The 13,468-nt window shown below is 42.7% G+C and overlaps 1 protein-coding gene across 3 annotated transcripts; it reads left to right on the top strand.

The window, feature by feature from the left end:
• The first annotated feature begins 4,171 nt into the window (after positions 1–4,171).
• On the top strand, positions 4,172–12,429 carry ENPP4 (ectonucleotide pyrophosphatase/phosphodiesterase 4). 3 transcript variants are annotated; one of them, XM_080388549.1, is made up of 4 exons: positions 4,172–4,701; positions 6,195–7,059; positions 7,986–8,156; positions 10,548–12,429. In XM_080388549.1, exons 2-4 carry the CDS (start codon positions 6,237–6,239, stop codon positions 10,910–10,912), a joined length of 1,359 nt encoding a protein of 452 aa, XP_080244675.1. In that variant the 5' UTR covers positions 4,172–4,701; positions 6,195–6,236; the 3' UTR covers positions 10,913–12,429. The 3 variants fall into 3 exon arrangements, with proteins under 3 accessions (XP_080244675.1, XP_080244677.1, XP_080244676.1); XM_080388551.1 differs by having other exon boundaries at positions 10,551–12,429; XM_080388550.1 differs by lacking the exon at positions 4,172–4,701 and adding an exon at positions 4,715–4,863.
• Positions 12,430–13,468: the final 1,039 nt, after the last annotated feature.

Below are 13,468 nucleotides of genomic sequence, written 5' to 3' on the forward strand. Positions count from 1 at the left end.
CACCCAGGAAGAGCTGCTATGAAGGACATACCTTATGAAGGACAAGAAGTCACACAGGTATGCTGACAATTTTATCTGTATTGTATGTGTGCATATGTAGTTTGTTCATCTTCTGAAACACATGCTTCAGCTCAGTTTCATCTTAACTGTTGACATGCAAAGCCACAGCAGTTTCTGCATTGAATTTAAGACTTAGTAAGGAAAACAAAATTAAGAAGAAAAAAAAAAACCCACAAAACATTTCAGAAGACTGTGGTTTGGTAGATTTTGATCATCACACCATTTCACACAGGAGTCAGCACATCCTTGAAGCAGACCTGCAGAAATCCCTTTGTTACTCAGCTAATGCTGACCTGTATTCTGTAGCCTTGAGGGGCTGGATTGTAAATTCAGGGCCACGCTGTAATAATTGTCATTCACCTTCACCCAGATTTTGCTTTGCTACTGACTACATAAAAGGCATATTTAAAGCCAACATATTAGTAAATTTAACTCCGCATAAGACAGACACTTCTCCACTGGGAACTAGACAAACAATAGAAAATTATTTTGTACAGGACACTCAACTTGCACGTTATCAACAGCTTTTAGTTGTTAAAAATACCGGAAGCAGTCAATGTCAACAGACATTTGAAAACCTGCTTTACCTGCTGCAAGGCTTAAACAATTATTCCTGATTTGGATGTTTCAAAGCCCTTTATTTGTGGTCTTCCAGGTCCTCGTACAAAACTGTTTGGTTTGCTCTCCAACTCCATTTGGAAACTCCATTAGAATACCCAAATGCCTAAGAAATATTGACTTTTTGTTCACTAAAGTGCTTCAAGGAAAAGATTTTCATTTGCCTTTAAAATCTGGCACCATTTCACCAGCCTTGTTTACCTCTGAAACTAAGCACCCATAGAAAGCCCAGCAACCCGGCTTCAAGCTTGTTTACAGTAGAGGCTCTAGTAACTGAAATAGAGAAGGCAGAAACACCATACTACCCTGTGTCACCCTGTCATGCAGCCTAAGGGATAGCGTTCCACAGCCAGCTTGAGAAACAGCATGGCTGAGAGCCCTGTTTTGTTTATAGCCTCCATATACAACCTACTCTTCAGATTAAATGGGCAATAAAAGCTTAAAGTCTAATACAGTTTAACAGCTGTTAGTCACCCAGCCCTTTTATGGTTTTATGAAATACCTTGCTATTTTTCTTCATCTCAACGATGTAAAGATGCATCAAAACACATTAAATGACAGATAAAAAACCTACTCAGCAAAAATGATTGCAGAGATTTTTGTCAGATGGACAAAACTGAGGGGGGAAAAATGGAAAAATACAGGAAAATGTTTCTCTTTCAACACGAAGTTATTTTAACTCTAAGTAATGAAAATGCCCTGCTTTTTCTTAAGTACTTAATACAAGTATCTGAACTATTCATATGCAACATCTAGTTTTCATCTGAATAAACAAGGAGTTGCTTCCCCTCCACAACACTGTCAATAGGAGGGTACAGTTTCCCATCTAGAAATTAAGTGTTTTACTAAACCTAGCCAAACACTGAGAATATTTTGGGTTGCCTACCCTTTACTTCCTGTCATTCACTAAATTCCACTGACACAAACAAATGCATGTAATGGTTTTTGAGCTGCAGTGCTCAGTTATACTACAGCAGTAAATCTGTACAGCTTCTGGCAGGATTTAGTATGGTCTAGTGCTTAGAACTGCAGTCCATACAGATAAACTTGGAGTGAGATACAATGCAGAGATGAAAACAGTGAAAGGCAAACATCTTGGTAGTTCCCAGTTTTACTCCTCTTAATACAAGCATACAGGTAACTCACCCATTTCTTGTAAGCATACGGAACAAAGCGCTGCATTAAATACGTGATGCATATTAGCCAGCCCAGTTCAAAGTCCAGAGCTTGCATGGTATGCTGCCTTCATGATGTGTCAAACTGAACACATATTAGGCTGGGCTCATGAATAGGTGAATTCTGAGAACAGGTTTCAAAGCACATGGGTGAGGGTAAACAAGAGATTACTCACACCTTTTAGGACTGAATAGCTGAGTAAGTATGTTGTCAAACTCGGTCAGCAAAAGAGCCTGGGTGCTTAAAATTTGTGTCTCTGCATATAGTTTGTAACAAGGCCTCAATGGTAATTTGATGGAACTGGCTAAAAGACTGCACCTGTTATACATTCCCCTGACCTCTAATTCACTCTGTGTAATAAATATTTTGAAGGAAATACAATAAAGTAATTCATAAAGGACACTTCCCTTCCCCACATGATCAACTGTCATGCATATTTACAAAGCTGAATTAGCATAACAAAACCAAACAAAAGGGGAGGGGGGGGCACAAAAAAACCTTGACATACAACATGTACATAGCTGCAAGAAGTCTTATCTAGCTCACCTGGAATTTGTTTTTCCTCTTTTACAATCACTTGCTTTGCTACATTCCATAAATCAAGGTGAATCAGAGGCTTGTCACCTTGCAGCCTATTGTACCATATCTTTAGAGCCACTCTACAGTTGGCATGCGCAGGTAGCACAACCTGCCAAAATCATACATATGTGAAAGCCATTAGGAAGAAACAAACTAAAATCTACACAGCATTTAGAATAAACACACTAGCAGGATACACAGAATGAAATACAGATCCTCTGCTTAAGCCAAACATGAAGCTATAAGCACGTCTTTCTCCAGTTCTGATGAGGTTTAAAACGGAGCAATGACTCCTGCTCTGTGCTATTAAAGGACAAATTTGCTGTTTACACAGAGCTGATTTCATTGTTACTCAGCACCAGTAACTTAAAGAGGTTTTGCAGAATTACTAATCCCTTCTCACAATAAAAAGGAAAACCAGGGGAATGTAAAATATTTGCCTTAATTTATGAAACAAATTTACACCAGGACCAAAACCAGACCTCAGCCCTTCATACTACACACTGACTTCCTAAAAGCAGCAGTGGTATTTGGAGTACTTACATTCAACAACACATTCACAAATTTCCTGCATGTGTTTCATCTTTTAGGGTAAACCAGTGTTGTCACAGAGGAGCACAAAAAGGTCATGCACAGGAAAACATTACGAACAGACAACTTTCAGAGCTCCATGACCAAAAGGGAGCAGGAGTCATGGAGAACTGGGAGATTTTGTAGTCACATCACACTGACAACCACCATTGCCTTGCAAAAGCCACAGCCTGGGGCTGCTGAGACACCTGCAAAGGAGGCACGTTACAGGGGGCATCCTAGGGAAACACAGGACAACACCCAGTAACACACCCTGTCACAGCTTCACCTCGCCTCACCCCATGGCATCCTTCTGCAGCCATGGGCCACGCCAGCAGACCCAGCAAACAGCCCGTACCTGAAGCAAGCTCTGATCCCTTACCAGCAAGCCTCACCATCCCACCTTGGGGACCAACCCACCCGCATCCCAGCCCAGGGGGGCTAACATGCCTCTCGTGAAAACCCATGCTCCCCTGCAACACGCCACATCTTCCTGCTTGAAGCAGCTGCTGTCACAGCTCCCTCAGACTCACTCCCCTCAGCTCCCTACAGCCCTGCTCCTCTCAGCCCTCCACGGCTCCCTACAACTCCCCTCATCTCACCTCCCCTCAGCCCCCCCATGGCTCCCTATAGCTCTCCCCATTTCTGCTACCCTCATCTCAGTTTCTTTCAGCTACCTTCACCTCCCCTCAGATTTGCTCCCCTCTATCCCCCATGGCTCCCCACAGCCCCCCCTCGCTTCAGCTCCCCACAGCACCCTCTCACCTCAGCTCACCTCCCCTCAGCTCTGCTCCCCTCGATCCCCATGGCTCCTCCCACCTCAGCCCCCCTCGATCCCCCATGGCTCACCTCAGCTTACCTGCCCTCAGCACTGTTCCCCTCGATCCCCCATGGCTCACCCCAGCTCACCTCCCCTCAGCTCTGCTCGCCTCCATCCCCCCCAGACCCCTCGCCCCAGCTCCCCTCGATCCCCCACAGCTCCCCCGCCCGCCGCGTCTCACAGCGCCACGCCCACTCCACTGAAGCCAATCGGAGCTCCCGCCAGCGGGCCCCCAGCCAATCGCATCCGGCGGAGACCGGGCCCGCTGACGAGCTCCCCCCCCGTTCCCGCGCCCCCCCCACCCGTGAGGGCAGCGCCGCCGCCGCCGGCAGTGGCAGTTGGGGCCGCGCGGCCAGCGCGTGCGCAGGCGCGGTGCTGCCCCCGCCGCGGCCGGTCACCTCCGGCGGCACCCGAGGCTTGCCCGGCGCTGGCGGCAGGAGCGGGCCCGGGCCGCGGGCTGGGGGCAGGACCGCGGCGGGGAAGGGGGCGGCGGGAAGCTGTGAGGAGGCTGCCCTGGCACAGCCCGGGCCGCGGGACACCCCTCTCCGCCGGGCTCGGGCTTCGTACTCCGGCCCCCAACCCCACCCCAGTCGTGCGGTGTGTGAGGGGAAAAGAGAAAGGCTCGGCGGGCGGCGTGGAGCTGGTCCCGGCTGTGCCGGGCGAGGCGGCGGGGCTGGCCGCCGCCGGGCCCCCCCCGGGCGAGGCCGGTGCCGCGGCGGTGCCTGCCCGCGCTGCCGGGCCCGTCCTGCCCGCCGGGTGAGGGGAGCGGCGCCGCCGCAGCTGTCGCCGGCTCTCGGGCGGGGTAACGCGTTCCTGGCCGGACGGAGCCGCTGGAGACCTGGAAACCTGGCTGGAAGGTGGAGGAGGTTCGAGGGCAGGTAGCTGGAATGCTGGTGGCTCTTGGAGTTGGCCGCGGTAGCGTAAGAGCAGAAACGCTTGAGCATCCTTGGAGTGTTTCGGAGTTTCTGGTGTGGTCTCACGCCTTAGGACTATGAAACACTCGGGTTCTGCTTTTTAAAGCACCTGGCAGCGTGAAACGGGTGATGGTCTGCTTCACTCGCTCATTTAATTTCTTTTTTCTTTCTTCCCCCCTCTGTAAAGGCGCAGTGTGTTACACATCCTTTGTGTCAGGGAATACCTTAATGCTGGTTGGGATGGTCTTTTCTTCTAACGCTTGTATAGACGTTTTAACTTGACTGCAGGGGAAGGGGGGGATGATTTCCTATGCTCTTGAGTTCCTTTCACTGCTAAAGCTTTAACTTAACATGAAAGTGACTTATGCTTTTAGAATACACTCACAGTTTTTAAAGACTTTGGGGGAAAGGGTTGAGCCAGGCCAGAATGTGTCGCTACAGTTAGGAAGGAAGGTTCCTGCTGTTCCTCCTAGAGTCACCCTAGTTTATGCAAGTGAGATAAAGGAGAAATTTGCTGGAGCGAGGTTCTTCTTGAGAAGTAAATACGCTGTCTAACAATATTGCAAAAGTTTCTGTGGAACCTGGAGCTTCACTTCCTCTTTCTTCAAGGCTTAAAGAATTCTTCTTTACCTTCCTGAACAAAGTGCTCATCACAGATAAGTTTAGGGGATGGGGGAAAAAACCCACTTACAAATCATACCTTGCATTTGTAATAGTAATGAATTTCTTGGTGAGAAATACTTGCGTCATAGCTAAGGTTACTAATGCGCTTTTTTTTTGTGAGAAAGAAATACAATATGTAAAGAACAGGTTTAAATACTGTTAAGGTAGATGTACAACACCTTAGAAGGAAAACAGAAGTTACTCCTGGCAGTGCCATGTATAGAGTGAGCAATGAGTAAATGGGAACGTTGAAAGGTTCATAAGTCTTCCAGCAACTTGAGAGAGTAGAAACTGTGGAAAAAGAAAGGTGGGATGAAAAAGAAAAATGGTAATTATAGTGGAAAACAAACTTCTGGTCTGAAGAGTGATGTGTAATAAGGATTGAGAGCTGCAGAGGAATCTTAAATGTGAGGCTGGAATTGTTCAGGTGCTTGTGCTTGAACATGAGGAAAAACTGAGTGTCATGGAATGTAGGATTGTAACAAGATGCACAGAACGATGGAATAATTGCTTAAAAGAAAGAAAACAATTCTTCCTTTCATTTAGTCTGGAATAAAAAAATCTCATTGCTCATTTGTTTTAATGTATGAAAACCTATGACAATATATGAAAAACGATGACAATATATGAGAAGCTTCTGAAGTCGGTAGGGAAATACTGTTGACTTCAGTGGTTGTTTACACAGTTACTTTGCAGTTAACATCTCTAAGGAAGATATGTACCTAATGTATAGCTAGTTAAACTGGTTCTAGTCTAATATTTTGTTACGTGCCTTATCTCCTCATTTTTTTCAGGTGCATCTGATTACCTGCTGGAAATACTTTGAAGTGTCAACAATGAACTCGATGTTAACATTATTTCTTTCTGGAATAGTTGCCTGTTGTGCTCACTCTACTGGTGATTCGGTAGCCAGGCTACTCCTCGTGTCCTTTGATGGCTTCAGGGCTGATTACCTGGAAACCTATAAACTTCCTCATCTTCAGAAATTCATTGAGGATGGTGTGCTTGTAAAACAGGTTACAAATGCTTTTATCACCAAGACTTTCCCAAACCATTATACCATAGTGACAGGTTTATATGAAGAAAGTCATGGTATTGTGGCTAATGACATGTACGACGTAGATGCCAAGAAAAAGTTCTCACAGTTCAATGATTCAGATCCTTTCTGGTGGAACGGGGCAGTTCCAATTTGGGTAACAAATCAACAGCAGGGAAATGGAGCAAGTGCTGCAGCAATGTGGCCTGGTACCGATGTAAAAATCAACGATACGACCCCTCAGTTCTTTATGAAGTATAACTTTTCAGTAACGTTTGAGGAGAGAGTGGAGCAAATTGTTGCGTGGCTGAACAGCTCTAATCCAGTAGTCAGCTTTGCTACATTATACTGGGAAGAACCTGATGCAAGTGGGCACAAGTATGGACCAGATGACACTGAGAACATGCGCAGAGTATTAGAAGAAGTGGATAATCATATTGGTTTCCTTATTAATAAATTGAAGGCATTGGGTTTGTGGGACAGTATTAATATCATAATAACAAGTGATCATGGAATGGCATCCTGTTCTGCAAAGAAGCTGATTATCCTGGACAGCTGCATTGGTCGCAATAACTATACTCTGATAGACAAGACTCCAGTTGCTGCAGTGCTGCCAAGGGAGAGTATGTTTTGGTTTATGCTTTTTTAAAGTCATACACCAAGAATTAGATCTTGTTCATCTTACTACTAAAAAGTACACACTATCATAGACTGTTCGCATCTTTTGCAAAACCAGTGTAGGTCATATTGCAGAACTTTGACATTATTTAATGAACAAGCTAAATAATGTTTGTTTACAAATTGTTTTGGTAATCAATAGGCCAAGGAGAGTTTCTTGTCAAGTTGCTATGGGTGGCAAAGATGGTCCTGGTCCAGCTTGTTGAGAAGGTAGATAGGCACTTAGTATGCCTACTGGCTTGTTGCTCACTTAGCCTGTATGGTTCTAATTCAAAGTGAGCCTGAAATAAACCCTCGTGTTTATTCAGAATAAACGATGTCATTGTCTAAACTTCCAAGTAAAAATCTAAACCCTACCTTGATCACTTCTGTTCCTGTGAATGAAACTTTACTGTGAAGTCAATTTTTGTGTCTCGGAGCAGTTACTGACAGATATGTCTCTAAATCATGGCACTGCTAGTCTCAGTTTCCACAACTGTGGCCAGACTGAAGCAGTTCTAATGAAAAAAGTGATTTATAACGTAACAAAATTTAATACTGGTTTGGATAAAATATTGACTACTTTGGTGTGTGCTTGCTTTATCTTGATTTCTCTGCTTGAATTTTGCCTTGCTCCCCTGCAAGCATAGAGGGTAAGTTGAATTGTAGGTCCAAAACCACAGTTGTGAGATGCCTGATTTAAAATGAGAGCAAACAGTAAAATCCACCTCAATATATGTAGTGTTTCATTAGGGACTGGAAAAAAATCTTTTCTGTGTGCCTTTTTAAAAAATAATTGTTTTGAAAAAAATGCATCTTTGGTGATAGATGATTGTGGTAAACATGATGTAATTTACAGCTGGTTTACATGCAGGTTTTTTTTTCTTGGCAGACAAAAGAGATGTGTATAACTTCCTGAAAAGGTGCAGCAGTCACATGAAAGTGTATCTCAAAGAAGAAATTCCAGAGAGATTTCATTATCGTCATAATAAGAGAATTCAACCCATAATTCTGGTTGCAGATGAAGGCTGGACAATTGTACAAAATGAGTCATTTTCAAAATGTAAGTGTGTTTTCCTCATTTGTGCTCTTGGTGATTTGTGTTGGTAAACAGTCTAGTTTTCATTCCAGCCATCGGCAGAATGGTCCTCGTTTAGTGAGTGGAGTCCTAGAACTACACATCTTTAGGAACATCTCAGCATTTTCCAGAACATTGTCAGCCTGAGCCTGGAGTGTTTTAACGGAGGAGGAAGAGATGGGTGGGATAATCCATTGGCTAAAACGCTTTGTTGTGTTCAATGTAACAGCCTGAGGAGGAACCCTTTTAAGAGTTATCTCAGGCAAGTTAGCAGTCTGTCTCAAGCTTCCATTAGACTGTTGTTTAACTATTTTTTTTTGTATATAAAATACATACAGGGGAGCATAACTTGAAGACTGCAAGACACAGCATCTAATGTTACTGTACATACTCTAGGAAACAAAAATAAGTGGGAGGAAATACTCAAAATAATAGCAGCACAATGGTAACAGGTGAAAAAGCCAGAGTTCTTCCTGTTAGGGGCAAATAGCACGTTTCAAAGAAAAGAAACAAAATAGGTGTTACTTCACACAGTGCATTGCTAAGCTATGCACTTTCTTCCTACTAGATGCTATAAATGTCAAATTACATATATATGTATATTGGTGTATATATATATATGTACATATACATACATGTATGTATATATATTTCCAGGTGTTTCACATGCAGGGTTTTTTTGTGCAGACAAGAGGCATGTATAATTTAATGAAAAAAATGCAACAGTCAAATGAAAGTATATGTCACAGAAGAAATTAAGAGATAATTTCATTATCATCATCATAAGAGAATGTAACCCATAATTTTGGTTGCAGGCAAAGGCTGCATGTGTGTGTATATTATATGTGTGTGTATTCAGAAAGTGATTGGACAAATTCTTCAAAGAAAAATCCATTTGTAGAAATTAAATACAAATGTACCAACTTGCAGGAATTTTCTTGAGGAGCCAGCAGCTTGAGGCTGGTTGGTGTATCAGGGCTAACCTTGTTGGCTACTTCCCACGCTCCCTGTGGTGACTGCTGTCAGAGACAGGATGCTGGGTAGTGTAAACTGTTTCACCCAGTCTGGCTGTTCTTACTGTCTACCCTTTGCACATTTAAATTCAAATTTTCTCATTATTTGTATAAAAATACTGGGATTAATTTAAGATATGTTTGTATTTTAATTTCCCCACGGATTTGCTACAATCATCTTCAAACTGACAACACTTAGCACGTGTGTTGTCTAATAGAGGTCTCTTTCTTGCTTACGGTTAGATTCAATTTCATGTACCTAAAAACAGTAACTGTGTATTTATACCTAACAGCATTGTTACAAGTTGAAGTGAATCACTTTTCAAAACAATTTTGGTTGCCAATGCTTCCCAGAAGCAGGCAGGGGAGGTTTTAGCCTAGGTGGCTATTTAATAAGTGTTTCTTGTACTTGTCCTCATGAAGTGGTAGCATAATGATTGGCAAGTGTACCAATGCCTACGCTGTTCCTGGCAATGTTAGCACACACCAGCCCTCCTGCTTCAGAGATGAGAGGAAACTTCACTGGAGAGGGGAGCTGTAACAGCTCTGTTCAAAACAAGTAGTAGAAGGGGGGGGGAAAAGTCATCCAGAAAAAGGACTTGCTTTAAAACACACACACAGGATGTGGTGCAGTAGTATCTTTGTGGTAACAGACAGAATGGTGGAAAACATTAGAAAGGAATATTGAAAGTACACTGAAGTGGTGAGCATGACCTAATCAATAGGAATCTTGATATTTCACATCAGAAACTTCGAGGAAGCAGCCAAGGAGACAGTTTGCAGGGAAACTTGTTAAACTGTTACTAAGAAATTAACTCAAAACTTAAATGCAGTCAGTCAAATACTGGGCCGCATGTGCTATGACAAATTTTTGGCATCTTGGACAGATTTTTCGGGCAGGTTATTAGGAAATTTTACTATGGCTGCTTTTTAGCTTGTTTGTACTCCACCTGGAATATAAACTGGAGTTTAAAATAAATAAACTGGTTCTTAAAAACCTACCGAATGTCCAAGCACCAGTGACCTTGTAGCCACAAATGTTTGCTTGTGTGCCAGTCACAGGCATTGTGATCCTTGAGGAGTGGGAAGGGGAAAACTAGAAATGTTGATGACTGAAAGGAAAAGAGATAATGGGATGAGGGGAAGCATGGCTGAAGATGGGTATGAGAAAAACTTCTGGGGACTGAGGAAGAGGAAAGGAACTCTGGGTTCCTTCTGTGTTTGATCCAACAGCTGCTTTTATGTTCTGCGTTAGTCTTTGGCTAAAATATATGTGGGGGTGACGGAGGAGAGGGAATGGAATATTTGCTATTCAAACAGTACAGAAACTGCCATGTTAACCCTTAACTTTGCATTTCTCCAGTAGGTGACCATGGTTATGACAACACTCTCCCAAGCATGCATCCATTCCTGGCTGCTCACGGGCCTGCTTTTCATCGGGGTTACAAGCAGAGCACAATGAACAACGTTGATATTTACCCCATGATGTGCCACATCCTGGGACTGAGACCACAGCCCCACAATGGCACTTTCAGTAACATCAAGTGCTTGCTCACTGACCAGCGGTGCATAAATCTTCCAGAAGCTATTGGGATAGTTATTGGGGCTCTTATGATACTGACCACTTTCACCTGCATTATAATAATCTCAAAGAATAGAGTAGCTCCCCCACGGCCGTTTTCCCGACTTCAGTTACAATATGATGATGATGATCCTTTAATCGGATAGGGTGTAGGAAGCCTGGTCTCGCTTGCTAAATAGTGATTTCAGGAAAAAGAGCTTGAACTTGCACTGGATGGCATTATTTGATGCACTTTAATGGTATCTGTATACAATACTGTACAGCCAGATCTTGCTAACTTGTGTGTGTGTGTGCTACCTGACCAGTAGTCCTGTAAAAAATACTTTTAGAACAAAATGGTGAACATGTGGCTTTCCGCTGGAAGAGATGCTTAACAAAATAAGGATGTTTAGTTTTTCATTCAAGCCTTTGAACACTTTCAAAATGAAATTCCATAGTACGAAGTAGCCAGGATAGACTAAGTGAATTTTAACACTTGTAAATGATAAATGTTTAAATTTCATGTTGACTACTGTTAGTGTTCTTGGACCTGGTTTTTTATGAGAGTTAAAGTTAGTTCTGTTTGGACAGTATGTTCCAAGTTGTTCTTAAATTTGGGGATAGAGGGTGTAGAGAAGATCTAATACTTCTGTTTCCACCCTAAGGCAGCAATACAACAAGAAACTGGCCAGAGAGAAAACAGAAGTCAGCGAGGAAAGAATTGGTGCGCATTGCTTCTATTTTGAGCAATAAACTATGCGGTTCAGCAGTTACAACACTGGGCAGATGGCTCTGAAATTTCTAGTTCCACAGTTCCTGTTGGGATGGTACTACTTGCTTATCTCAAGGATGTCAGTTTACTCTGAGAATCCTTGGATTACCCAGTTTCACGGACTGTAGCATTAAAATTAGTGCTACGATTACTGCTTCTAAACCCTGTGAGAAGCTTTTCAGGTGTAAACTCTGCTGAAGGTGGTTTTGTAATAAAGGTGGTTCTGCCCTGTGTACCAGCTGATCATTATCTTTTGAAGGCTGGGATGTGCTAAAAAGCAACAATTGAAAGTTTGGCATGCAATCATCAAGCAAGGCTTCCAAGCTCTTTTTTTAAATGCCGGAAATTTAAAGGGAAAAGTTAATTTCTTTTTTGAGATTAGATCTGTTATCTGTAGTGACTGAGTTGTATAGATGCAAAGCAATGCTGAAGACCAGTGCTAATGGTTTTCTTGAAACTTGTTAATGCTCAAGTCTAGTAACTTGCTGTTAAAGAAACTAACTTGATTTAGAAAGCTTTAGTGGTACCTTGTAATTCAGCAGGAAGGGAATGTGAGGTTCAATTCTTAATGCTAACCCAAAAAGAGAAGTGCAGTTACCAAGCCCTTTTTTTACAAGTTTGGTAGTGTTAAGAACTAATAATCTGAAGTGAGAGAGCTGAGGTACCTGACAGCATGCAATGTGGTTTCTTGTTCAGGAGCTCAAATTCAATGTGATTTGGTATTAGCCCCAGGCTGCCTTCTAGTGATCCAACTGAATGCAAGTGTGGACTAAGAGGGAAGGGTTACCTTTAACTGCCCACTTTAAAAAATACACTTGAGTTTTTAAAATGACATGTAGGAGTTTTACTGATTTGTATCTTCTTCTCTGAGGATTCTGTTGTACTGATTAAAAACACAATACAAAAACTAAACTGTTCTGCTTCTTTCTTCCCCCTTTTCAAAACTACTAGTTACAATTTACTAATGCTTTACTCTGGATTAATCTGAACTTGAAAGAGACTCAGGCCCCGTGAAAAATCTGTACCATTACTGACAGTGTACTGCATTTTAGCCTTTATATAATAGAGTGATATCTGGACTGAACACAGAAGTCACTTTCTCATCTTGCTGGAAGATTCAAAGTAATTACATGTAATAAGAGGCTGTATCAATGAGTAACTATGAAGTGAACATTTTGCAGGGTAGAACCCTGGCTTAGAGATGCTGCAAAAGGGAGGATGCTTGAATTCCTACATTGGAGAGAGTAGTTTGTTAGGTTCTTGTAATTTTTCTAGTAAAGGCTACCACCCTCAGAGGGTGGCAGACTTGCTGGGAGGTGCTTTGTATCATCCATACGGAAAGGCTTGACTCAACTGAGATACCTTTATCTCTCTGGCAGACTCTGTAAGACCAAACCATACAGTCCTCTACCTGTGAAGTTGTGGGGTTTTTTTCCTAGATGCTAAAACTGATTAGCACAGAATAATATATGCTCTGTTGTATTCTTCTTGTCATACAGCGTGTGATTGATGTGCTTTCAGTTCCTCCATATGTAACCAGGTGCCAAGGTTTCTGGTAAGTAAAATCTTGGTGGTAATGCAAATGTTGACTGAAGTGCAATGGCAGCACTGTAACCTGATACATGAATATTGTTACAGTTGGGGAAATCTAGGTCTAAATGCATTTCTCCTAGCTCTAGGTAGCACCTTCTGGTAAGAATTGCTACAGGCAACTGAGCTGCTATGAAACCAGAAAGTGAGTGGTAGTACCTAGCAGAAATCCATACTACCCCTGTATTCCTCCTCCCTTTAGCACTGAGACTGAACAGTGCTATTGTGGGAAGGGTTTAAAGAGAAAGTTTCTGTATTAATCAAGAAATGGGATAAACTATATTCCAGTTGCATTGCTAGTCAGTTTTAATTCCAAAGATGCAGTACAGTCTATACAAGTGCTGATTATTCTTTGCTGCTG

The sequence above is a fragment of the Falco punctatus genome (assembly GCF_963210335.1).
Source record: "Falco punctatus genome assembly, chromosome: 5".
Classification (NCBI taxonomy): domain Eukaryota; kingdom Metazoa; phylum Chordata; class Aves; order Falconiformes; family Falconidae; genus Falco; species Falco punctatus.